General features: G+C 53.0%; 1 protein-coding gene and 1 long non-coding RNA gene across 7 annotated transcripts in view; one reads left to right on the forward strand and one right to left on the reverse strand.

Moving 5' to 3' along the window:
- The window catches only part of CRYBG2 (crystallin beta-gamma domain containing 2), a 24,629-nt gene continuing 461 nt past the window's right edge, over positions 1-24,168 (reverse strand). Inside the window, exons 2-20 of one of the 6 annotated variants that reach the window (XM_036349366.1) lie at positions 16,503-19,035; positions 16,047-16,094; positions 15,844-15,956; positions 15,567-15,696; positions 13,494-13,633; positions 12,540-12,666; positions 12,298-12,333; positions 11,824-11,960; positions 11,544-11,670; positions 11,119-11,258; positions 10,909-11,035; positions 10,385-10,417; positions 10,146-10,258; positions 6,404-6,533; positions 4,902-5,041; positions 4,398-4,521; positions 2,380-2,538; positions 288-447; positions 1-191 (exon numbers count right to left, since the gene is read on the reverse strand). In XM_036349366.1, the coding sequence (XP_036205259.1) occupies positions 103-191; positions 288-447; positions 2,380-2,538; positions 4,398-4,521; positions 4,902-5,041; positions 6,404-6,533; positions 10,146-10,258; positions 10,385-10,417; positions 10,909-11,035; positions 11,119-11,258; positions 11,544-11,670; positions 11,824-11,960; positions 12,298-12,333; positions 12,540-12,666; positions 13,494-13,633; positions 15,567-15,696; positions 15,844-15,956; positions 16,047-16,094; positions 16,503-18,980 (4,551 nt within the window). In that variant the 5' untranslated portion in view covers positions 18,981-19,035 and the 3' untranslated portion in view covers positions 1-102. The other 5 variants (XM_036349367.1, XM_036349368.1, XM_036349369.1 and 2 more) reach the window with 5 other exon arrangements.
- LOC118676065 overlaps positions 23,043-24,168 on the forward strand; it is a 5,673-nt gene continuing 4,547 nt past the window's right edge. Inside the window, exons 1-2 of the long non-coding RNA XR_004974027.1 lie at positions 23,043-23,214; positions 24,006-24,146. This is a non-coding gene — a long non-coding RNA (uncharacterized LOC118676065). The remainder of the gene's footprint in view (positions 23,215-24,005; positions 24,147-24,168) is intronic.

Genomic DNA, 24,168 nt, shown 5'->3' on the forward strand with positions numbered 1-24,168 from the left:
GGATATTAGAAAACAACTCATGTTACACAACAACAATAGCAACAAACACTTATAAAAACATTTCATCCCGGAGAAAGCCTCCAGGCCTGGGAGGGTGGGGTGTCAAAGCACATGAACAGTCCAGATCTGGGAAAGCCTGTCCTTGGTCGGCTCCCACAGCACCACATGGTCCCGGTCGTAGCCCCGGCCACCTGGGGAGGAGCAAGAGATGGGGAGACAGATGGTCAGAGCAAGCTGGGGACTCCGCTGCCCGCAGGTGCCTTCTCCCGCACACATCCCCACCTTACCCTTCACATCCAGGATCCGACCTTCAAACATCTGGCTGCAGATGTGGCCCAAGTCGTTGATGCTCCATGTCTGACGGGGCAGGCGGCTCTCGGCCCACAGCACCACCTTGGAGCCTGCGCTGGGGGGCCCAATCACCTGCAGGCTCATGGTGGGGGCCACCTGAGGCCCCAGGAGGTCATCAGGCACTGCTCCTCTCCACAGGGACCCCACCAGAGAAAGACACCCCGGCACACCCCGCTTTACATCCTTATGGATTGTGACCCTGGGCAAATCTCTCAATCCTCCTAAACGTTGGTTTCCTTGGAGATGGGAATCCCTGAGTGCTGGTTGTTGTGAGGGTGAGAAATCATAAAAGGGCTGGACAAATACTCGTTCCTCCAGGAAACCTTCCACGACTGACTCCCCAGACACAGGCTTTAGCATCAGACAAGCCTCCACAGACACACTGATGGGCTGTGTGACTTTCAGCCACTTACTTAAATTCTCTGTACTCAGCTTTCCTACCCTGTAAAACGGATAGTAAAATAGAAGCTGCCCATAGTACGCTTTAAGGCAGCGGTTCTCAACCTTCTGGCCCTTTAAACACAGTTCCTCATGTGGCGACCCAACCATAACATTGTTTTCGTGGCTACTTCGTCACTGTAATGTTGCTGCTGTTATGAATCGTCATGTAAATATCTGATACGCAGGATGGTCTCAGGCGACCCCTGTGAAAGGGTCGTGCGACCGCCAAAGGGGTCGCGGCCCACAGGCTGAGAACCGCCGCTCTAAGGATTAAAGAGGTGTGCATGTGAAGGGCTTCGCATGGCACCTGGTACATAGTGTTCCCTTTCATTCTAACTCAGAGACAAACCCTTTAATAGCCTGTAAGGACCTGCACTCCCATACCCTTTCTGATACCATCTGCTACTCCTTCCTCCACTCACTTCACTCTAGTCATTCAGGCGGCCTTGCTGGTTCTAGAAAATGCCAGGCATGTTCCTACCTCAGGGCCTTTGCACTTACGGTTCCCTCTACTTGGAACACTCTTCCCTCAGGTACCTGCATGGCTGCCTCCTTCGAACGTCATCGTCCCAGAAAGGGCTCTCCTTGTCAGAGCTGCCAGTACTTTCTATTCCTTTTATTCATTTATTTTTTCTCGATGGCAGCAATTTTCAACCAGTGCGTCGCAAGAATTTTTAAAGCATGCAATACCTGACTATTTAGTCAGGGGCACTGACCTCTTTTCCCTTAGGTTGTCAAATAAAAAATGACAAAGCCAACACAGCAATAGCCGTCTGGTGTGAATGCCCTGCCTTAAACCATCAATATATAGATCATATAATAGAGTTGCATCTTATTGGTCAGGCCACATAATTAGGTTGCCTTCGATTGGCCAATTCTTGACACCAGAAACCCTTATATACAAGTATAGGCACCTGGGCTGTTGTTTTTTTAAAAGTCACTTTGGAGCAAAAAGGATAGGTAATTACTATTATTATTATTTGTTGGTAAATCAATCAAAATGATATCTATTTTTTGTCAGATCAGCAAAACATATTTTTTGGTGTGCCACAGAATTTTAGTAATCAGCTTATGTTGTGCCATGAGATGAAAAGGTTGAAAATCACTGTTCTGTTGCATCCTCTAAGGTGCTAAAATATTTTACTCATTTAAGTTGTTTCTGCCACTCCCCACGAGGATGTACGCGTCAGGAGGGCAAGCGTCGTTTCTGTGTTCTCGACGCTGTATTCCCAGCACCTAGAACAAGGCCTGGTACGTAATAGGTGCTCAGGAAATGTTTGTGGAGTGAATCTATCGTTATTACTAGGATCCAAGTTCTGTCACAGGACGTCAGAGCTGGGAAGTCCCTTAGAAGCATCTGGTTCAATGCCCTTGTTTTGCAGATGAGGGACCGAGGCCCAGAGAAGAGGATAAATTGCCCAGGGGTGGATGCACAGCCTGCATTCTCCACTCCCCAGGGTCTTGGTGTCTGAGTGTGTGTCTCTCCGACCCCGGGTGGGTCCTGTTACGGACTGGGCTGGCACTCCCCACGGTGAGTCTGTGAATGCCGGGGCCCTGGTGTCCTTGTCTCAGCCACCAAATCAGTACCTGGTTCTTCAGCAGCCCATCTTCGTAGTACCAGATGCAGCTACCTCCAGCTCCAGGTTCAGCAACCACCACACGGCCCGCCTTCATGTCTTCCACGTGGTCTGGCACTGCCAGGAACCCCTCCAGTGCCACATTCCAGAGGCGGAAATAAGCCCGGCGCTGGGGAGTGGAGGGGGCTGAGAGTCAGGGCTCCCAGGGCAGAGATGCTCCCCCTGGGCTCCCAACACCCATAATCCTGGACCCTCCAGTATCCCAACCGCCAAAGCCCTCATTCCTGCCCCTAAACCACCCTTGGCCCTCCTTTAAGTCTCCCCTTGTTTCCCACACAAAATCCAAAGCCCCATCCGGAGCACACATCCACACCCATACAGTCCCATGTCCACAGATACCCACAGGCGTGTGCAGAGGGACACGCTGGCGGACACACCCAAGGTCCACGTGGTTGCACAGAAGTTTGCAGCAGAGACAAACACACAGATACTCAGAGCCATGCAGACTCACACATCCTAACCGATGCACGGGTCCCCCAGCCTACTCCGCACCAGGCACTTGTGTTTGCTAACAGGATGGATGCATGTAGGTATTCAGAAGTGCACACACGCCCCCACTAAAGAGGAACCATGGGCGGCAGATAACTGCCCTGTCAGTTATCAGGTCAGGCTCTGCCTCAAATCGGGGGGGACCTCGGATTTTGGTGATGGCCGTGACAGTAATAAGAATCACAGCTAGTGTCTGTTGGGTGTTTACCCACTCAAGCACTGTACTAAGGACTTAACGTACATTATTTTTCTTCAGTCCTCAAACCGACTCCATCGTATGTATGACCCCCATTTTACAGATGAGGAAACTGAGGTCCATGCAAGTACAGTACTTGCCCAAGATTGCAGAGCAAATCCTTGTCCACTTCTCTGGGCCTTTCTTTCCCCACCTGTAAAATGCGGGCGTTGGAGAGAGTCTCCGGATTTCTTCTAGCACTGTTGTTCTAAGAGTCTGTGAATGTGGGGACCACACAATATCCTCGCACAAAGACACACGCACTCTCAACAGTGCCACAGGCACGTGTAGTCATAAACACACACACCACAGGTCACCGACACAGACACACGGACACAAATGACTGCACAGACACAGAAACACCCTCAGACAGCACATGCAAACACACACACAGAACCCAGGGCCCTGCCTCCGCATTAACGCACATGTAAGAAATCAGACACATGGCCAGACCGGTGGAATCAGTGCTGCCCAAAGTGAGGTGTGCTTACTACGTGAGATAATTTTTAGTCCTACATGGATAAACTTATGGTTAAAAATTTAATGGCAGCCCTAGCTGGTTTGGCTCAGTGGATAGAGCTTCAGCCAGCAGACTAAAGGGTCCTGGGTTCGACTCTGGTCAAGGGCACATGTCCAGGTTGCGGGCTCAATCCCCAGTTGGGGGCGTACAGGAGGCAGCCGATCAATGATTCTTTCTCATCATTGATGTTTCTCTCTCTCTCTCCCTCTCCCTTCCTCTCTGAAATCAATAAAAATATATTCTAAAAAAAATTTGGTCCTAGCGGACTGAAGGGTCTCAGGTTCGATTCCGGTCAAGGGCATGTCCCTGGGTTGCGGGCACATCCCCAGTAGGGGGCGTGCAAGAGGCAGCTGAATCGATGTTTCTAACTCTCTATTCCTCTCCCTCTCTGTAAAAAATCAATAAAATATATTTTAAAAAAAATTTAATGGCAGTAAAAAAAATTTTTAGTGGTAATGTATTTATTATATTTCCTATTAATGAAAAATCATCCATCCACATTAAACTCATGATTTTATGACTATTATTTCTTAGGATAAGGATAGAGTAGGAAAAAATGGTGCTGATTTAGAAAAAAAAATATTAAGTAGATAATAGTTCAAGAGGAAGGAGGACGTGGCGAAATTGTGACAAAAGCACACAAATGCTGAGTGTGGGAAATACACAGATAGACACACCCCCAGACAGGCTGTCATGGACACGCTCAACCTGACGTGCTACCCACCTGCTTGATGGGGTAGAGGGAGCCCACCCTCTGGGTCCCGCTGTAAGTCAGCCAGTTCGTGATCTCGCAACTGCCCACCAGCCACTGGCGGCCCCGGAAGTCGCTGTGTTCACACAGCACCCAGCTGGGCCCAGCAAGTGCCAGAGACAGACAGACAGACAGACAGAAAGGGGGAGGAGAAGGCACGAATGTCAGAACTTTCTCCACCTCCCTTTCTCTGCTGCTGGGACTCCTCTGCCTGGGGTTAGGGTCCCGGGGTGAGAGAGGGAGGCTGGGAAGCAGACTGAGGTTTGCAGGGCAGAGGAAGGTCCTGAAGAGCCCCCCCCCCCCCCCCCCCGGGCTGGGGTCCCAGCCTGAGAATCAACGACCCTCCTCAACCCACCTCTCCCTCCCTCCTGGCTGGGAGGGAGCCCACCCGCTGAGTCCCCTCAGGGAAGAAACCTGGAACCAGCCTTCCCTTACTAACAGCCCCCAACCCTCTGTGCCTCCCCACAACCCACTCACGTGCCCCCCTGGATCCGCACGGACAGCACGTGGTTGTTGAAACCCTCGGCTTGGAGACTCCGCACCTCTCCATTGAGCTCAATCTCCTTCCCCTCGAAGCACTCCAGTCCATACAGAAAAATGGAGGGCTCTGAAAAGTGCTGGGGGTCCAGGGCATTGGGAAAGGTTGAAACCATGGCAGCCCTGGCCCCAGACTCAGCCCCTTGACTCCAAGATGGGTACTCAGGCCTTCTTCCTTCCTGAGCTGCACCCCACAGAGCTCCTGACTCCTGCACACTGCTGGACTCTCAGATATAGCGTGTGCCAGACTAGGCCCCCCAATGCCCCTCAGCCCTTCTCCCCAGTAAATGGCACTTCTAAGAATAGTATACTAATAATACTGTTAATTATAGTAGTTCTCATATATTTGAGGCTTATCCCAGATTCTGTGCTAGGCACTTTACCTGATCTCATTCTAACTTCTCAACAACCCTATAAGGTAGGTGCTGTTATCATCCCTGCTTAGCAGGGGGGAAACTGAGGCTGGAGAAGATTAAACCCCCGAAGCTGGGCTTCAGAACCAGGACTATCTGCCTTGAGAGCCCAGAGAGTAGTTGTAAAGAACTCGGACTCAGGAGCTGGGCTGCCTCAGGGAGAAGCTGGCTCTGCCTGTTACCAGCTGTGTGACCTGGAGCAAGTCACATGACCTCTGTGTGCCTCAGTTTTCACATGTGGAAAAGGGAGATGGGAATAGTAACAAATAGTATAGGGTTGTGGTGAGGACTGAATGCTTTAGTATATAGTATATGGAGAACCTCAATGATGAGAGAGAATCATTGATCAGCTGCCTCCTGCACAGCCCACACTGGGGATCGAGCCCACAACCTGGGCATGTGCCCTGATTGGGAATCGAACTGCGACTCCCTTGTCCATAGGTTGACGCTCAACCACTGAGCCATGCCGGCCGGCTGAAAAGCCTTTTTGTAAAAGCCGGGAGCATGGGCTTTGAGCATGGTGTGTGTTCAGTAAACCTCAGCTGCTTGGCTCGTGCTGCCACTGCTGGCCCACCCAGGGCTGGTCACCAAGTCCTACAGACTTGAGCTCTTTAATGGGGCCCATGTCACTTCTCTCCATCTGGCCCGGGACATCGTGGCTTATTCTGGCTTACTGTCGTGACCCATCCCTGTCTTTTAACAGTAGTACACTGTCTTAACCCCACTGCCTTGACCCACCCCTCTGCTCCCCGCACAACAGCAGAGCCATCTTGTGACCCTGGGTTTCCTGAAGGTGGGGCTGTGCCCAAGTTATGTCGTTGTTCCCAGGACCTATCTGGGCAGGTACTCGATAAATCTCTAGTAAGTTGAGCTGGCTTTGAAGCCCTGGGGTTAGGGGGACCTGGGGAAGTTCTGAGGAAGACAGGATCCAAGCCCCAACAGCCCACTGCACAGTGAGAAGAGGCCTGGGACACCCCCAGCAGCACCCCCGGCCTCAGGGACTGCCTGGAACTGAACAGGGGTACTCACCAGGGGCACCTTCCTGAGGGAGCCCAGGGCTGCGGAGGCCAGACAGCCCATGGCTGTGAGAGTGGGGAACTCGCCCTCGGAGAGAATGTGCTGGTCGCCCTCAAAGTTGTTCTCATCAAACAGGATCCAGCTGGGAAGGGGAGGTGGGACATGAGTGGGTGGGGATTTGATCCTTCCCAGGCCTGAGACACGGCAGAGAGGATGCAGGCTTGATCGTGACCCCCTGACCCAGGGGAAGCCAAGGACGAACAGGCACGGCAGCAGCAGTGACTAAGGTCAGACTTTAAAAAGGACTGGCTGAAGGTATGCTGCCCCTAAGAAGGGAAAGTTAGTAACATCAAGCAAAACCGTATATACAATTAGTCAGTAATCTTATCTCTTGGAATCAATCCAAGGACCCCCTCCAAAAACATAAAATGACACGTGCAAACCCGTCCACTCATTACAGCACTGTTTGCAATGGCAAAAAGTGGAGGCACCCAAATGTCCATCAGTAGGGGACTGGTTGAATACACTAAGAATGTGGAGTAGAGCCCTAACCAGTTTGGCTCAGTGGGTAGAGCGTCAGCCTATGGACAGAAGGGTCCCAGGTTCAATTCCGGTCAAGGGCACATGCGGACTTAATCCCCAGTGTGGGGCATGTGGGGGCAGCCAATCAATGATTCTCTCTCATCATTGATGTTTCTCTCTCTCTCCCTCTTCCTCCCTGAAATCAATTTTTAAAAAAGAAAAGAATGTGGAGTATAATATAGCAGTAAAAAGGAGTGAGGATGATCTCTTAAAAATATATAAAGTGACTTAGAAAGTTTTACGTAAATTTATGAATGTATATTTACTTATATCTTCAAAATGAAACAATGAATGAGTAAACTAAACACCAGAAATAATCTTCTATAGGGGAGGGAGGGGGAAAGGTGGCAGGGACAGAGACAGAAGCTTATGTCTTTTTTTTTGTTCTTGCTGTTTTTTAAAGATATTTAAATGTAGCCCGGCCTGTGTAGCTCAGCGGTTGAACGTGGAACCAAGAGGCCATCAGTCAGGGTACATGCCCAGGTTTCGGGCTCCATCCCCTGTGGGGGGCAGGCAGGAGGCAGCTGATTGATGAAGTTTCTCTCTCATTGATGTTTCTATCTCTCTATCCCACTCCCTTCCGCTCTCTCTAAAAAAATCAATAAAATATATTTTTAAGAAGATATTTAAATATATATTTATTAATTTCAGAGAGAAAGGACAGGAACACTGTAAATATGTTGTGTAATTAAAAACAGAATTAAATAAAAATGAAAAATATTCCTAAAGATTAAAATAAATATAAAATAAGTGAACCTAACTTTATATCAGAAAATCCACACATGATTTCAGATGTCTTAAAAATACAGTATTTTGTACATGCTGAATGGGATACAGGTGAATGTCCTGAGGACAAAAGGAACCACCTAGAAACCTCAAACAGCATTCACTGTTTTTTACTGTTAGTAGTAATATTAATATTATAATTTAAAAACATTTAGCATGCAGATTTTGGTCTCTAAATAGTATTTCCTACTAAAAGGAGCCAGAGTTCCTTGGGAAATGGCTGATTCCAAATTGGGGGAGGGGGAGGAAGGCAAAATTGCCCTGGAGCATCTTATTGTATCAGAAAAACAAGGAAGTTATTTTTTAAAAAACTATTGGGATCATATGAAAAGAACCCAGGAGACCATTTGTAGGGGTTCCCGTTGGCGAGAAATAGAACAATTTTAGCACACAAAAGAACAGTGACTCCAAGGGATTGAAGTGTTTCAAATACATAAAAATCCATGAGTTCACAGCGATACTTTAAAAAAAATCTTCATTGGTCAGCTTTGGAGGTTGCTAGGACACCAATTCAGAAATTATTCTGAAATTTATCAAGAGTAAGGGGCGAACATTCTTCCTTAGGGAAAATCAAACTGCCTTTTTTTGTATAGGTAAACAAATAGAAGAAAAGGGAAATGCTTAGTATTCCAGCTAAAATATGTAGAAAGCATAACAAAAATTAGAAAATCATCATTTGGCCCTAACTGGTTTGGTTCAGTGGTTAGAGCACTGGCCCACGGACTGAAGGGTCTCGGGTTCAATTCCAGTAAAGGGCACATACCTCAGTTGGAGGCTAGATCCCCTCTGGGGCTCGTGCAGGAGGCAACCAATCGATGTGAGAGAAACACATCGATGTTTCTCTCTCTTTCCCTCTCCCACTCTCAGGTGAGAATTTAGAAAAAAAAAAAAAAAGTGGGACAAGCAGACACAGGTCTCGGGATGCTATGCAATGAGAAGTACACAATGCCATCTGACATGCTCAGTCTCATCAAGCCTCCCTATCTGCCAGTTTACAGGAAATGTGCGGCACAGAGGAACAAGTTAAAAGACACCCTGAGGAAGCAATCAGCCAAATACAGATGATAGGAAACGTACAGGGCAAATTACGGGGTTTTTTCAAACAAATAAATGGTATAAAACAAAATGAAGAGCAGGGGGGCTTGTTATACACTAGAGACCAAATTGGCCCAATGCAATGTGTGGATCTTGCTTGGATCCTGAGAAAAACAAACCAAGTTTAAAAAGCATTGTTTGAGACAACAGGAGAAATTTAAACATGGACTGGGTATTAGATATTAATTATTGTTAATTTTATTAGATGCTATAATAACTTGTGGTTATATGTGTGTATGAGGGAGGGGTCCTTTCTTATTAGAGATACACGTGGAAGTATTTACCTGTGAAATTTTATGTTGGGCCTGGAATTTTAAATACCCCACTAAAAAATAAAAAAAGGCAGAAGGATGGATGAAACAAGATTGGGGTTCTTTACACTATACTAACTAGTAGTTTTACATTTCCATTAAAACTTCATTTTGCGCCAAAACCGGTTTGGCTCAGTGGATAGAGCGTCGGCCTGCAGACTGAAAGGTCCCAGGTTCGATTCCAGTCAAGGGCATGTACCTGGGTTGCGGGCACATCCCCAGTGGGGGATGTGCAGGAGGCGGCTGATCGATGTTTCTCCCTCATCGATGTTTCTGACTCTCTATCTCTCTCCCTTCCTCTCTGTAAAAAAATCAATAAAATATATTTTAAAAAAACACAAAAAAAACAAAACTTCATTTTGCTTTGTTTAAGATTGAATGCTTTGGGACAGAATGGCTAATTTTAAGGAAGTCAAAGTAAGGACATGATCCTATATAATAAAAGCCTAATATGCTAAGTGTCCAGTTGTCTGTTCAACCAATCAAAGCGTAATATGCTAATGATATACTAAGGCCATTCAACCACTTGCTATGATGTGCACTGACCACCAGGTGGCAGATGCTCCAACTGGTTGGTTAGCTTGCTGCTGGGGTCTGGCTGATCGGGACTGAGCAAGACAGGCCAGACACGCCCTGGAGCCCTCCCACGGTCCCTCCCCAGCTGGCCAACCTCCCACATCTCTCCCCGGCCCCAGTAGTGCACTGGTGGGGTCCCTCAGCCTGGCCTGTGCCCTCTCACAATTCAGGACCCCTTGGGGGATGTCGGAGAGCTGGTTTTGGCCCAATCCTGCAGGCCAGGCCGAGGAACCCCACTGGTGCATGAATTTGTGCACCAGGCCTCTAGTTTTAAATAAAGGCCCTCTTCCTGCAGCCTGGATTTCCAAACTGAGTGAAACACTTCAGGGCAGTGTTCTTGTCTCTCTCTGCACTCACCCCCAGCACCTCCAAGCCTCCTCCCTCACCCTCTCCTACATCCTCACCTGCCACCGTGGACTCGGCAGGACTGGGGCTGGAAAGAGGCGGGCAGAGAGGCCTGGTCATCCTCGAAGGAGATGTGGTCTCCCAGGAAGTCGGGGCCCGAGAAAAGCTGAATCTGAGGGCAGAGACGGGAATAGATGAGAGTGAAGGAGGGGCGATGGAGTGAGCGGACTGAATGGGGAACAGGGAGAGAGATTTGCATTGAGGGAAGAGGAGGCATAGGGCCCCACCAGCTCCTCACCTTAGAGATAAAGTGCAGATTTTGCTCCTCGACCTGAAGGGAGAGACCAAAATTTCAGAACTTAAGGAGGGTACCAGCCGCTACCCTCAGTTCCTCTGGTTTCAAAGTCCCCAACACCAGCTGGGCTAGCGTGGCTCAGTGGTTGTGTCAACCTATGAACCAGGAGGTCATGGTTGGATTCCCCGTCAGGGCACATGCCTGGGTTGCGGGCTCCATTCCCATCCAGTGTGGGGTGTGCAGGAGGCAGCCTGATCGATGATTTTCTCTCATTGTTGATGTCTCTTTCTCCCTCTCCCTTCCTCTCTCAAATCAATGAAAATAAAAAAATAAAATAAAATAAATTCCCAAACCTAGCTTTAGCTCTCCCAAGTTTGAAATCGGCATTAGCCCCGCCCTCCTCCGAGGCCCCGCCCCCTCCGAGCAGCTCCGAGCAGGGTCCCTCCGGTACCAGAGCTGAGGTGGGCGCCTCCCAGACTCCAAGCACCACCCTCCCCGGGGCCCGGCCTTCGGCGACCGCACCGCACCTGCAGCACCGGCTGAAGCGAGGCGAGGGCGCTGTTGCCCGCGCCCCAGTCGTCGCAGTTGCGGTACACGCCCTTCTCCAGCACGTACTGCTCCCCGGAGAAGCCCGCCTCCTGATAGGCCACCCACCTGCAGGGAGGCGGGGCGCGGGATCAGCGGGGCGGAGCCGCACCTCCGCTGGGCCCGCCCCCGGCCCGCCCGCTGTCACTCACACGCCGCTGAGCACGTGGATCGCCTGCGTGTGGGGTCCGTGTCCCGCCAGCTCCACGTCCGGCAGCGCCTCGCTCACCTCTGCGCTGTGCCCCTCGAAGTCCACGGCCTCAAACAGCACCACGGCCGGGTCCGCGAAGTCCTGGGCCCCCGGGACAGTCAGGCGTCTCCCGCCCGCCCGCCCACGGAACCCCCGGGAGTGACCAGACCTCAGGGAGGCGACCCAAGGGACTCTGGGGCGAGGTGGCCAGTGTGGCCTGGGGAAAGCAGCAGGAGGGAGAGAACTAGACCTGGGGGCACTTCCGGCGCTCCGGAGAGCAGGGAGATGGAACATGGATTCTTCTCTCGACAAATTGAAGGGGGGGGTCAGTGGGGAGGGCATGGCTGTGGCTGGAAGCAGAGGGATGGCCCAGTTGCCCTTGCTTACCGTCCGGATGACCCGCAGGGAGGTCAGCGCCTCGTCATAGCCTCCCCAGTGTGACCAATCAGGGTATTCCCCCTCCTCCAGCAGGTACTGGTGGCCCCGGAAGCCTTCCTTCTCATAGCCAACCCAGCTTGGGGAGGGCGGAGGCAGACAGACAGTCACAGGAGGCCCCTGGATGTGTAAGACAGCTGCCCCCACTCCCAGGCGGCCCAGATCACTCCCCGCTCCCAGGGCAGAGGCCAGCGGGGAGGACAAGGTAGAAGGAAGGGTCCCGGGTCCTCACCAGCCTCCAAGAACTCGCAGGGACCCCACAGAGGCCAGGCGGGGGCTGTGGCCGTCCTCCGGCAGCTGAAGGTTGTAGATGTCTCTGCTCAATTCCCAGCTCTGGCCTTGAAAGCCTGGGGCCTCATACACCACAGCCTGGGGGAACGGGATGGTGGTGTCGGTGTGGGGAGGGATCTGGACCCACACACACCCAGCCAGCCTAGGAGGGCTCTGCCCAGCATCAGCCCCTAGCCAGGCCCTCCCACGCCCTCACGGAGCTCCGGGCCCTAACTCCCATCTCTTCTCTGACCTCTGGTTCTTACACATCAAAAGCCATTTCCCAGTGAATCCACCAGGTTCCGTCCTCCAAGCCCCAGCTTGTGGCTCCCAGGACCCTCCTCTCCTGTCCTCCAGTTCAGGCCACAAAAGCCACCACACACATACACACAACCCACCCAAAGGCCCTTTTTGACCCTGAAACCCAGACTCTTACCTTGGGCTCCCCTGGCTTCTCCACTCTTGGGCAGCCCTGCCGAAAAGACAGAGCTGAGCCACCAGCCCAGAGGTGGGGGAAGGCAGATGGGGCTGGTGGCCTAAGATTTACTTGATCCTGAGGCTCCTAAAAATGGCCAACCCCCCACCTCTCCTCCAATCCCATTCCCAGTAGGAGCTCCCAGGCCCCGCCTCTTCCCTCAGACTGCAGGACAAGGCCACTTGGGGCCACCTATTCCTTACCAAACTCAGGGGTTTCAAGGAGCCCACGCTGGGGTCTGATGTACCCCAGTCCTTGGAGGTGGGGTACTCTCCAGGCTCCAGGATGCAGGGAGTGTCTTCAAAGAAGGGTTTGGGGTACAGCAGCCACCTGGGGGAGGCAGAGAGGTGGCTGAACCCCAGATACCCAGGGATACAGGCTGGTGGATGGGAGGGAAGGTTTAGAGAGAAGAAGGAGGTTTTGAGGGAGTGGCCTCTGTCAAGGGGACTCTGGAGGACACTTCAGGCCCCCATCATCTCGAGCAGTAGCCACTCCATCAGTGCCCCTTCCCCTGGCCTGGCCCTCCCCCACTTCACACAGCAGCTGGAGAGTTCTTTCTCATGCGCAGACCTGCTTAAAGTTCCCCAGTAATGTCCTGTTGGCCTCACAATACAATCCAGCCGCACAAAGAGGCCCTTCAGTCTGCCCCTCTGCCTTCCTCCTGGGCCTCACATCTCCCCGTTGGCTGCTTCCTCTGACCAGACTGAATTTTCAAAGCTGAGATCTCTCACCTCTGGGCCTTTGCAAGTGTTGTTCCCGGTTCTAGAGATACTCTTCCCCTGTTCATTCAATCAACAAATATTTAGGGGCCTCTATCCCATGCCAGGCTCTGCTTCAGGCAGGAAGGACTCTGAGTGAACTATACACGCACAGCCCCTGCCCTCAGGGACCTATTCTTCCGGGCCAACTCCTCCCATCGAGGCATTTCCTCCTCCTGGAAGGCTTCCGTGACTTCAGGCTGGTGGGGTGCTTTCCTGTGCTCCCACAGCTCCGTGCTCCCCCTCCTGGAACCCTGAATTGCCGCTATCTGCTTATTTCCCTGTCCCCACCAGTAGACTGAGCACTTCTTGAGGCCAGGAACTGTCTCCTTTTGCTTATGTGTCCCCAGCACCCAGCACAGCGAATAATAAATGGATTCCAGAACAGCCCAGACTCACAGTCCTGCAGAGACAGTGGCAGATGCCACCTGCAGGGGCGTCTTCAGGCTATGGGGGTCCTCCAAGGACTGGGTTAGCTTCACTTGCTCCCCCTTGAGACCCTCCTCGGAGTACAGGCTGATCTCTGGGGTAATGTAGTCCTGCAGAAGAGAGGTGGGAAAATGAAGTGTAAAGCACCACCCCTCAGAGACTACCCCCTTCTGTACCTGCTTCCCCAAGTCTGCCCAGCCGGGGCTCCGGGGGTCTCTGGGAAAACTTTGTGACTGTCTCCCAGAAGCTAGGAGATAGACTGGGATGTATTCTTTTTTTTTTTTAATATATTTTATTGATTTTTTAGAGAGAGAGAGGGAGAGGGATAGAGAGTTAGAAACATCGATGAGAGAGAAACATCGACCAGCCGCCTCCTGCACACCTCCCACTGGGGATGTGCCCACAACCAAGGTACATGCCCTTGACCGGAATCGAACCTGGGACCCTTCAGTCCGCAGGCCAACGCTCTATCCACTGAGCCAAACCGGTTTGGCTGGGATGTATTCTTAAGGTTGACCAGACAACCCAAGACCAAAGCCCATGCTGGTCCCGCCCTGAACCTTGGGGATCTGAGACCAAAGTTCTCAGCAAGAGCCTGCCAAGTGCCATTGCCCTCCGCCTTCCCTCTGGTAACCCGGCTTCCAGCTGGTGGAGGGGTAGACGAGTTGGACAGCTGCTTCTGGAGGTCTAACTGACCATTCTTTTATGTACGATCCCTGCCTCTGTTCAGACCTGGAATATACTGAGTGTCCAATGCTGGATTAATCAAAGGAATCCAGGTCCACCTGACTTCAAAGCCCCTGTTTTTCTCTTGTACCTCATTACCTCCCACACAATGATGACTTTATTGTGAGAAGATCACAATAAACTGTCCACAAACATTTCTGTGCTTCTGGAGAGGCTTTGAAAACACCCCTCCTTTGCATGGTTGGGCTACTGCCCTAGTTAAGAATCATCAGCTCTCGTATTCTCTTACCAGGAGGGCTGCAACAGCTCTGGCCTCAGAGTTATTCCTCCTCTCATTAAAAACGAAACAAAACAGCCCAGCAGGCGTGGCTCAGTGGTTGAGCATCGATCTATGAACCAGGAGGTCATGGTTCAATTCCCACTCAGGTCACGATCCCCAGTAGGAGGTGTGCAAGAGGCAGCCAATCAATGATTCTCTCTCATCATTGATGTTTCTCTCTCTCTCCCTCTCCCTTCCTCTCTGAAATCAATAAAAATATTTTTTAAAACAAAACAAACATCTGGTTGGCCCTGCTTTCTCTTCTGGTTCTCCCTAGCAGCCAAGATGATTTTGTCAAGCTTAATTTTGGTAGTTTGTAGACTACCACTTTACAAATATGAAACCGTAATATTAACTATGCCTTTACAAACCACACCCCTCTCCCACAAAATTCAGAAGCGCTCCTCAGCTGGAAATCACAGCCCTTCCTGGTCTTCCTGCCTCTGGGATCCCCACCCAGTCTCTTCTCCTGGCAGCCAGAGGGGTGTTTATAAACTGCTAATCTGATTATATGGTTTTCCTGCTTCGAACCCCACCCTGAGACCCTAGCCTGACCCTGAGTCCTGCAGGGCAGAGGTCAGTCTCCTCCAGCCTTCACTGCCTGGCCTGGTGGCTGGCACACAGAAGACATTATGAAGCATGCTTGAGCCAATGAATGAACAATTGTCCAAGGCACCTTGGGTCTTACTGTGGGCTTAAGAGCCCTGGGCTCTGAGGGGAGGGGAGCACCCATATCCACCCCACCTGTTTCTGCTATTCTAGCGAGTCCTTCTCCAGAAGCAGCTCAAACTTCCTCAGGCTGCCTTCCCACGCTGGGGCCTGGCCTCTGCCTGCCCCTGCCTCCCCAAGCCAGGCTAGCACTCCCCAGTTGGCTCCAAGGTCTGGAATCTATAGGCGAGTCCATAATAAACCCCCTCTGCCCCCAACCCAGTACGAGTGGGAATCTCTGTTCCTGAGATTCCAACTCCCTCCTCACGGCCCAGCCCGGGGCCCAGGGGGACAGGGCAACATCTGGCTCCCAACCCCAGCCCGCTCACCCGGACGACTCTCCTGAGGGAGCCGATGCCGTGGACACTCCACGCGGGCCCCGCGGCTCTGAGTTCCACATCTCCTTCAGGCAGGACCAGCTTCCGGCCCCGGAACTCTGGCTCTTCATACAGCACCCAGCTGTGGGCACAGAGACCCAGGGTCACTGGGTTGGAGAGGATGTACCCACAAGGCAGCACCTCTGGGTAGCTCAGGGGGGTTCTGCCAGGTTGGCTGGGCACTTCTCGCTGTGCTTGCTGCCCCAGGTTCCCAGCACTCTGCACTCACCAGCCTCGGACCACTCTTATGGAGGCCACGTGGGCCCAGCTGGAGGCATCAGCAATGTCTTCCCAAACCTCCCTGCTGCTGCCTTGGCAGCCGGGCTCTGAGAAGAGGACCACCTGGACAAAACGCAGAGGGGGGTCCTCAGGCTCTGATTTGAGCTCCGGCCTCCTGCTGCCCCGCCCACACACTTGCCCTCCACCCCCTACCTTTCCTGGCCTGGTGTTCAGCTTGCCCTGGGTCTTCGATGCCGGGCTCTGGAAGGGAGGCAGTGATAAGAAGTCTAATAGGTTGCCTGCTTACTGCCTCCCACCACCTGCCATCCCAGGCATCCCACATCCTCCCTGTTAGCCTCCACCCCCACAGAGGGCACCACACTTGTCCCAACCCACCCTGTCCGGGAGCTGGCCCCCTATCACTCCCCTTCTCCGGCTTCCAAGAGATTGGAGCCATTAAGGTCTTTGGAATCGACCGTGCAGACCTCCTCTGTTTGGACAAGGAAACCGAGGCCCAGAGAGACGTGGCTTGCACAGGATCACACCAAGCCATACCTCAGGCCCAAACTTCTGCATCTGAAGACTCTGCCTCCCAGTACCATGGTCCTCATGCCATCCAAACCCTGGTGAGGCCTGGCACCCTCCCTGGCCACCCACGGCCTCACTCACCCAGCCCTCAGGGGGCCTGGCGCACGGGGGCTTCTCTGGCGGCGACCTGTCACTGTAGAGCAGGGGCGGCTGTCCTGGCACCTTTCTGAGCCCTGGTGCCCCATGGGGAGGCAGAGCGGATAGTTTTGTGCCTAGTGATTCCGAGGTGGGGGCCTCCTTGGTGGCAGACACCCTACCCCCAAAGAAAAGACTGCCTTCAAGGCGGGAGGTGGGCCTCGTGCCCGCCTGCCGCTCTGGCCCTGGCTCCGGCTGGGAGCCCTTGGCATCTGTGACATGCTTCTTCATCATCTCCAGAGGCGAGTAAGAGGCCTGGGGGGGCCTGGCAGGGAGGAAGTCCCAGGAGGGCCCGGGCCCAGCTTTCTCCTGCCTGCGCTGGAGCTTCTCATCATCACTCAGGTAGGGGTTCTCTGGCTGCTCCTCCTCCTCCTCCTCCTCCTCCTCCTCCTCCTCCTCCTCCTCCTCTTCCTCCTTTTCTTCCAGTGCTGGCACCTCCTGGGGGCTGGGTCCCAGCACCCAAGGCCTGGGCTGGTCCTCCTCGATCGGAGGCAGCGTGGCGTACATGGCCAGGTAGGAGGAGCGGGGGGCTCGTGGCAGCCGGTGGGTGCGGAGGATCTCGGGGGGCTCCATGCTCCGCAGGGTGTCCAGGAACATCTCCAGGTCGGCCGCCAGGACCAGCTCCTCCTCCTCCCTCGATGGCTCCGGGAGCATCTTGTCTTCAGTGGAGCCCGGGATAAGCCGGGGCTCTTGGCTGGCCTCTGCTTCCATTGGCTCTGGGGCAGCGGGGCCTCCTGGGCTGGGGAGCACCTTGCCCACTGAGGAGGAGGGAGCAGCGAGAACAGCAGGACCCTGGACAACCTTTTTTTGGGTGGGAGATGAGGCGGGGCTCCCTTCAGAGCCCTGGACAGCCTTATCCTCCTGGGGGGATGGGATAGCAGGAGCAATCAGTCCCTGAGCAGGCTCTTCCTTGGTGAGGGAAGCGCCAAAGCTGCCTTCACTACCCTGGACAACCTCCTTTTGGGTGCTAGGCCTGTCTTCCGGGCCCTGGACAACCTTGGTTGGTTCGGGTGATGCGGCAGCGGGAGCACTAGGAGCCTGCACAACCTCTTTCTGGGTGGGGGAGGGGTCCGCAGGAACATCAGGGCCCTGTACTATGTCTTTCTGGGTGAGGGAGAAGATAGGGACATTTTCAGGGTCCTGAACAACCTTATTCCTTGGGGAAGATGGAGCAGAAAGATTGTCTGGACTAGAGACAGCCTTTCTTCTTGTAGGAGATGGGGGTTCTCCAGGGACCGTAACAACCTCACTCCTTACCCTGGGCATGATGGTGGCAGCAGGGGTATCTGTGAGCTCTTCCCTTTTTACAGAGGGCAGGGCCTGGGGTCCCCTGGGATCCAGAGCAGGCTGGGCCCTGGGGTGAGTGGGCATCACAGGCTGCTCAGGAAGGTGGTCTAGGCCAGGGGAGGGGGTATGGATCTGGATTCTGGGAGAAGAGGGTACTAATGCCTGGCCCTGAGAGATGTGGAGAGGGAGCTGGGTGGGGTTGGAGGCTCCCTGCACCCTTGGGACCTTATGGGCCTTGGCATCCAGAGCTTGGCCCTGGTCTGGGTCTGGATGGGCTGCAGGGACCTCTTGGTTCTGAGGTGGATGAGCACCCTCAGGGATGCCTACAGGGGCCAGGGCAGATCTGCCTTTTGGCTCTGTTGTCCCCATCGCAGGCAGCTGCCCCAGGGCTGTGCCCTCTGTACTGCCCAGACCTGGACTCCTTGACACAGAAGCCCTGGGCCTGGGAAGCCGGCTACTGAGCAGCTCCAGGGCCTGACTGCGGCTGGGCGAGCCCTCAGGCCTGTGGCCCACCACCACTGCCCGGACAGCATTGCGGCCCCTTGGCAGGACCTCGCCCGGGAGCACTGGCTCCAAGGTCACAGAGCTGGTCACCCTTCGGTCCACATGCCCGCCTACCACCACAGTGGTCCGCACAGTGCGTGTCACCTGCCGCTCCTCACGGTTCATACATGGGTGGGGGCTCGGCTCACGGGGCCCCGGCAGGGGCACCAAGAGCTCCGTCCTGGCCATGGCTCCCAGGCGTGGTGGCTCAGTCCTAGGGTCTTGGGAGCTGCCATCACACTGGTCCACAGCCTCTTTCAGCCTCCTCACCAGCCTTTTCTCCTTGGGGGGCAGTGTGTACTTCTTGGAAAAGATGGGCCCATGGCTCTGGCAGCTCTTGGAACCAGCCCCAACCGGGGGGGCTTGATGATTCACAGTCTCTTCTCTCCTCGCAGCGAAGCCATTGACTTTGTCTCCACGGGGGCTGTACTCAAACATCTCCTGGGGGGCTTCCATCCGGGCCTCCGACACCAGGGACACCTTGTGAAAGTGATGCCTCACCTCTTCCTTGGCAGGGGGCCGCTGTCGCCATGTCAGCCTGGCACTCACCACCCGGGCCTCGGCCCGAGCTGGGGGCCCACCTGCCTCCTCCATGCTGGGCCCCAGCAATCTGTCCTGAAGTGTCCTTGGCTCCCTGTGGCCCAGCTCCCTGAAGATGGTGCCAGGAAAAAGAGAAACAGGGTCAAGGGTGTGCGGGTGGCTCCCTGTAGTACAGAATAACTACCTCTGCCAAGATCAGGGTGGGTACCCTCAGGCAAGTCATGTGACCTTTTGGACCTTTGTTTCTTCATCTGTAAAATGGGCATAATGCTCTCAGCCCTCTCCCCACTTTCAGGTGATCCCCTATACCACTGTCCTTCCATGGGTGAAGCTGTGGCCTGAGCCTGGATGGAGAGAAAGGCATATGGTCTGACCCACTGGTCTATGGATGGGGCTGGGACTCTAGTCCTCCAGGAGCCCCAAACTGGAAAACCAGAAAGCTAAAAACTAGGCAATTGTTCTGACCCTGTTCCTGCCAGGGAAGGGAAGGGAAGGGAAGGGAAGAAGGGAAGGGAAGGGAAGGGAAGGGAAGGGAAGGGAAGGGAAGGGAAGGGAAGGGAAGGGAAGGGAAGGGAAGGGAAGGGAAGGGAGACTTTGGCCTTGAGCAGAGCTGGGTTTCCCCTGACTCTGCCACTCACTAGCTAGATCACCTAAGTGGCCACTCTTCCCCTTCAGGCATCAGGGCTCCAAGCCACAAAATCTATAATAATAAAAGTGTAATATGCTAATCAGACCAGATGTCCTTCCAGACGAAGCTGAGGTTGAGAGGGAAGCCCTGGTCCCGGGTGCCAGAGGGAAGCCGGTACCGGCAGCCGGGAGAAGGAAGGCCTACTCTTGCACGAATTTCATGCATCAGGCCTCTAGTGTTATTTTTTTTTTTTAAATATATTTTATTGATTTTTTACAGAGAGGAAGGGAGAGAGATAGAGAGTTAGAAACATCGATGAGAGAGAAACATCGATCAGCTGCCTCCTGCACATCTCCTACTGGGGATGTGCCTGCAACCCAGGTACATGCCCTTGACCGGAATCGAACCTGGGACCTTTCAGTCCGCAGGCTGAGGCTCTATCCACTGAGCCAAACCGGTTTCGGCAGGCCTCTAGTGTTATAAAATAAGAGTATGTGCTTCATAGGGTTATTGTCAGGATAAAATAAGAGAAAAAGAACAAAAACTCATCTTATAAACTAAAATGCTGGCTCACAAACTTCGGGGTGTCCCCTGAGAGAACTGTGAGCAAACACTAGCAGGTGTGCATGTGTGTACTCGCACCAGCATGCAGCGTGACCTTCTGGGTACATCTGTGGGTCTTAGGGAAATTCCTTGGGACCCAGCACTTGGACTTGCATGCACTTTCCCTCAATGTTCTCCTCTATGAGTGTTTCCTCCATCATACAAATGAAGAAACCAAGGGTCAGAGAAGAGGAGTGACTGGCCCAGGTTGATGCTCCTGCAAAATTGCAAGCCGGGGTTTGAAGTCGTAGCTAAGCCCATGTCTAGGCATCTTCCCTCCTGGCCCTGAGGCCAAGGCTCTGAGCACATCCAGCTGTGCTTGCGGTCCTCTCCCGCAGAGCACCTCTTACCTTCCCTCTTTTAAGGTCTTATTTCTTCTCTGAACCTCCTTGATCTCTGGGTCTCCATTACCTCCTTTATTAAATAGGGGGTGATTATAACAACTGTCTGAGGAGACTTCTAAGCTCCCTAGGAACTCTCTGGTGAACCTGTTTTAATAGTGACAGCAACAACAGCCATCTGCTGAGGGCTTACTCCGTGCCAAACAGCTTGCTAACTCCTTTACGTCCATTGCCTTATGGAATCCTCAAAAGAACTCCATGCACTTGATAACTCCTAAGGAGTACGGTATTAATAAATTATGAGCAAACATTCCCATTTAGCAGATGAGGGCAGGAGGAACGTTCACGAGGGTTAAGAAACTTGCCCAGAGTTACACAGTAGCAGAGGCAAGTCTTGAATGCCAGCCCTGGGTGCTTAATCACCATACAAAACTCTCTAATGTACTTACCTGGCCAATTGAGATGCAATGGTTTGGAAATGTGCTTTTAAAGGGGGTTACAGCAGGCCTGGAGGGGCCATCCAGCCTCCACTCTGACTTCTAAGTCACGCTGACCAGGGCAGCTGACCAGGGCAGCTGACCAGGGCAATCCTATTCTCAGGCCCCAAGGACCAGTGAAGTCAACCTGTTCATCCCCAGCCTCAGGCCCAACCTGTCTTCGGGTCCGCTCCTCCCCTTCACTAGGCATCCCTTAGACCACTATAAAGGAAGTTAAGACCAGAAATGGACCCATGCCCCCAGCTTCCCTCCCCCATCTCTATCTTCCTCTCTACTAAGCTGGTGGAACCTAGAACTTTGACCCTGCCCTGTGGCCCCAGCAGTGACTCAGGTTTTATGAGGGGCAGAGATGAAAGGGGCTGAGGCCTAGGGAAGCCTGGCCTGACTCAGGGACCGCTGGTAGCTATGACAGCATGTGGCCTGGCCCGAGACAGGGTCTGAGTGGCCCCAGAAAAGCCTTGTGTATGGGAAAGGTGGTGGGCTGAGATGGAGTCCCAATCCTTTCCCCAGGCAGAATTCCTGAGAGCAGGACACAATCAGACACCCTAGGCCCTGGATTCCTAGCCCTTCACTGAGGCCCTGGCCCTCTCCCCCGTTCTCACTAAGGAGCCCCTTTTCTTCTAACAGAACCCCTGTTCTTGCTGGGATTTCCCCCACATGGAGCTTCACCCTGAGTCATTTCTGAAAAACAATAATAGCAACTGCTATTTGCTGAGATTCCCTGTCCCTAATGGCATTAATAGTAAGGGGCAAAGCCAGGGTTCTAAGTCATTTATTTGCTCATTCACTCATTCACTTATTCATTCATTCAATGCTAAGTGCTAGGGGATGCCCTAGTCCAGTGATGGCGAACCTATGACACGCGTGTCAGGGGCGACACACGAACTCACTTTTTTGGTTGATTTTTCTTTGTTAAATGGCATTTAAATATATAAAATAAATATCAAAAATATAAGTCTTTGTTTTACTATGGTTGCAAAGATCAAAAAACTTCTATATGTGACACGGCACCAGAGTTCAGTTAGGGTTTTTCAAAATGCTGACACGCTGAGCTCAAAAGGTTCGCCATCACTGCCCTCGTCCCTGATTCCGTTCATCCAAAGCCAACTTTCCCATGAAGAGTCCAGGGAGTCCAGGGGTCAACAAATTACCATAAAAACAGGAACCACATTTGGAAGGCCCCATAGGCTTTGGCAAAGCAACAGGAAATCCGGTTCACAGGAAGCCATTGATAGTCAAATTAGATATTGTCAGTGACCTCCCAATAATCAGAATGCAATGCCTCTCTCACCCCAGCCCAGCCCCTGGACAACACCCCTGATAGACACTCATTCCACAAGCATGCGGTCATTCGCTTCTGCCTGCACACCTCTAGGGAGAGGGAGGTCACCATCTGACAGTTGACCTGACCAATCCCCGGACAGCCAGGACTGCTAGAATGTTCCTCACACTATGCTGGAATCTGCCTGCATATAGCTCCCCTCTTTGTCCTTGCTTTGAAGACACACCTCAATGACCCAGCCCAGCAGAAGTGCCCGTTCCCTCTCTTCTCCAGGATCCCATCTCAGAAGTGAATTTGTTGGCAGGGTAACCTGTGACCCCCACACAAGGTGTGGGGCTGAGAAGGGAGAGGCTGAGGAAGGGGCGGAGGGGAGTGTGGGAAAGAGCCTTGTCTAACCCAACAAGTCCTGGATTCTCCCCGCTTAACTGTGAGTCACCCCCAAACTAGGCCAAACCAGTCTACAGGCCCACATCCCACAAACACATGCTGCGTCACACCGGCACACACTGACACGCAGCCAGCCACCGGCACAGACCCAGGGAGTAGCACAGGCACAAAAACACAGACACTTACTAGTATGCTGACTTACACACACAGTCAAACACACAGTCAGAGCTACAAACACTCAAGAGACACAGCAACACACCAGTCACAGACACGATGGCACAAGCACACATTCATAATGCACACACACAGTCCATTCACAGCCTACGGTCAAACACAGACACACAACCTTGAATGCATAGGCATTCCCACTTGCAGTCCCAACTGTGTCCTGCCTCCCCACCCCTATATTTGCCAATCCTGCCCCAGAAACCCTGGGGACATGGGAGGAGGATGTCCCTGGAGGTCCGCTTCCTCCTCTCTAAGGGAACCCAAGCCTCCCGCCAGAGTCTGTCATTATCCACCTGGACCCGAAATAGCCGGGGAGTAGCAGGTAAGGCCCCAGCCCCCTCAGCTAAACCTATTGCTTCTGTCCTCTCTCCAAGGCCTACTCCTCCACCTCTTCCCTCACTCGGCAGCCCTCTCCCCCGCTGGGTCACCGAGCAGATCTGAGCCAGCCATGCTCCCCCATCTCCCTCGTCCTTGCCGCAGGACCAGTTACCTGCCTCCCATCCAGAGGCCGGGACATCCCGGCACAATGCCGCCAGATCTACCTCCACAGGGTCAGAGAAAACCCTGGAATCCGCACAGCAACCACACTCAACCTTCCCTCGTCTGCACAGGGCCAACGAGGCCTCTGTGAGAGGCAGGATAGAGCAATGATTAGAGCACAGGCACCGCATTCAAATTCAGGCCCCTCACTTTCTAGTGAACTTTGAGCAAGTGGTAGAACCTCTCTGAGCCTTAGTTTCCTATTGTAATCAGGGCATGGGGGTGTGGAGCAGGAACAGTCCTACTCCACGGGGCTGTTGTGAGGATGAAACAGGATTATGCTTAGAAAACAAACCATAAATGACAGCCGCCACCACATTAGGAACTTCTCAGAGCCCCGTGTGAGACCCAGTGCCCCAGGGCCATATTCACCCCTGCTCAGGTGAGTTTTAGGGAACCCACTCTTTCACCTCTGAGCCCACCAAGCAGATTTGGGAGAATCATTTCCAAACACATAAAAATCGAGGCTTGGGAATCTCAGTGCCCGTTCCTGTGGCCGCTGACACAGAGCCTGGTAGGTAATTATTGCTGCGACTGAGGTGTTATTAATAAGCATCCCTGCTATTTCGGCAGCCTGTGTCTCTCTGGAGTTCAAAGCATGATCCTGTAACTACCTCATCTCCAGCTACCAAATCTACTGGACAACTCAGGGACCAGAGAGGTTAAGCAATTTGCCCCAGGACACCCAGCACCTTGGCTAGTGCCTATTCCCAGGTGGGTTCTGTGGTCGCCTGAA

Source organism: Myotis myotis, unplaced genomic scaffold, assembly GCF_014108235.1.
Source record: "Myotis myotis isolate mMyoMyo1 unplaced genomic scaffold, mMyoMyo1.p scaffold_m19_p_2, whole genome shotgun sequence".
Lineage (NCBI taxonomy): Eukaryota > Metazoa > Chordata > Mammalia > Chiroptera > Vespertilionidae > Myotis > Myotis myotis.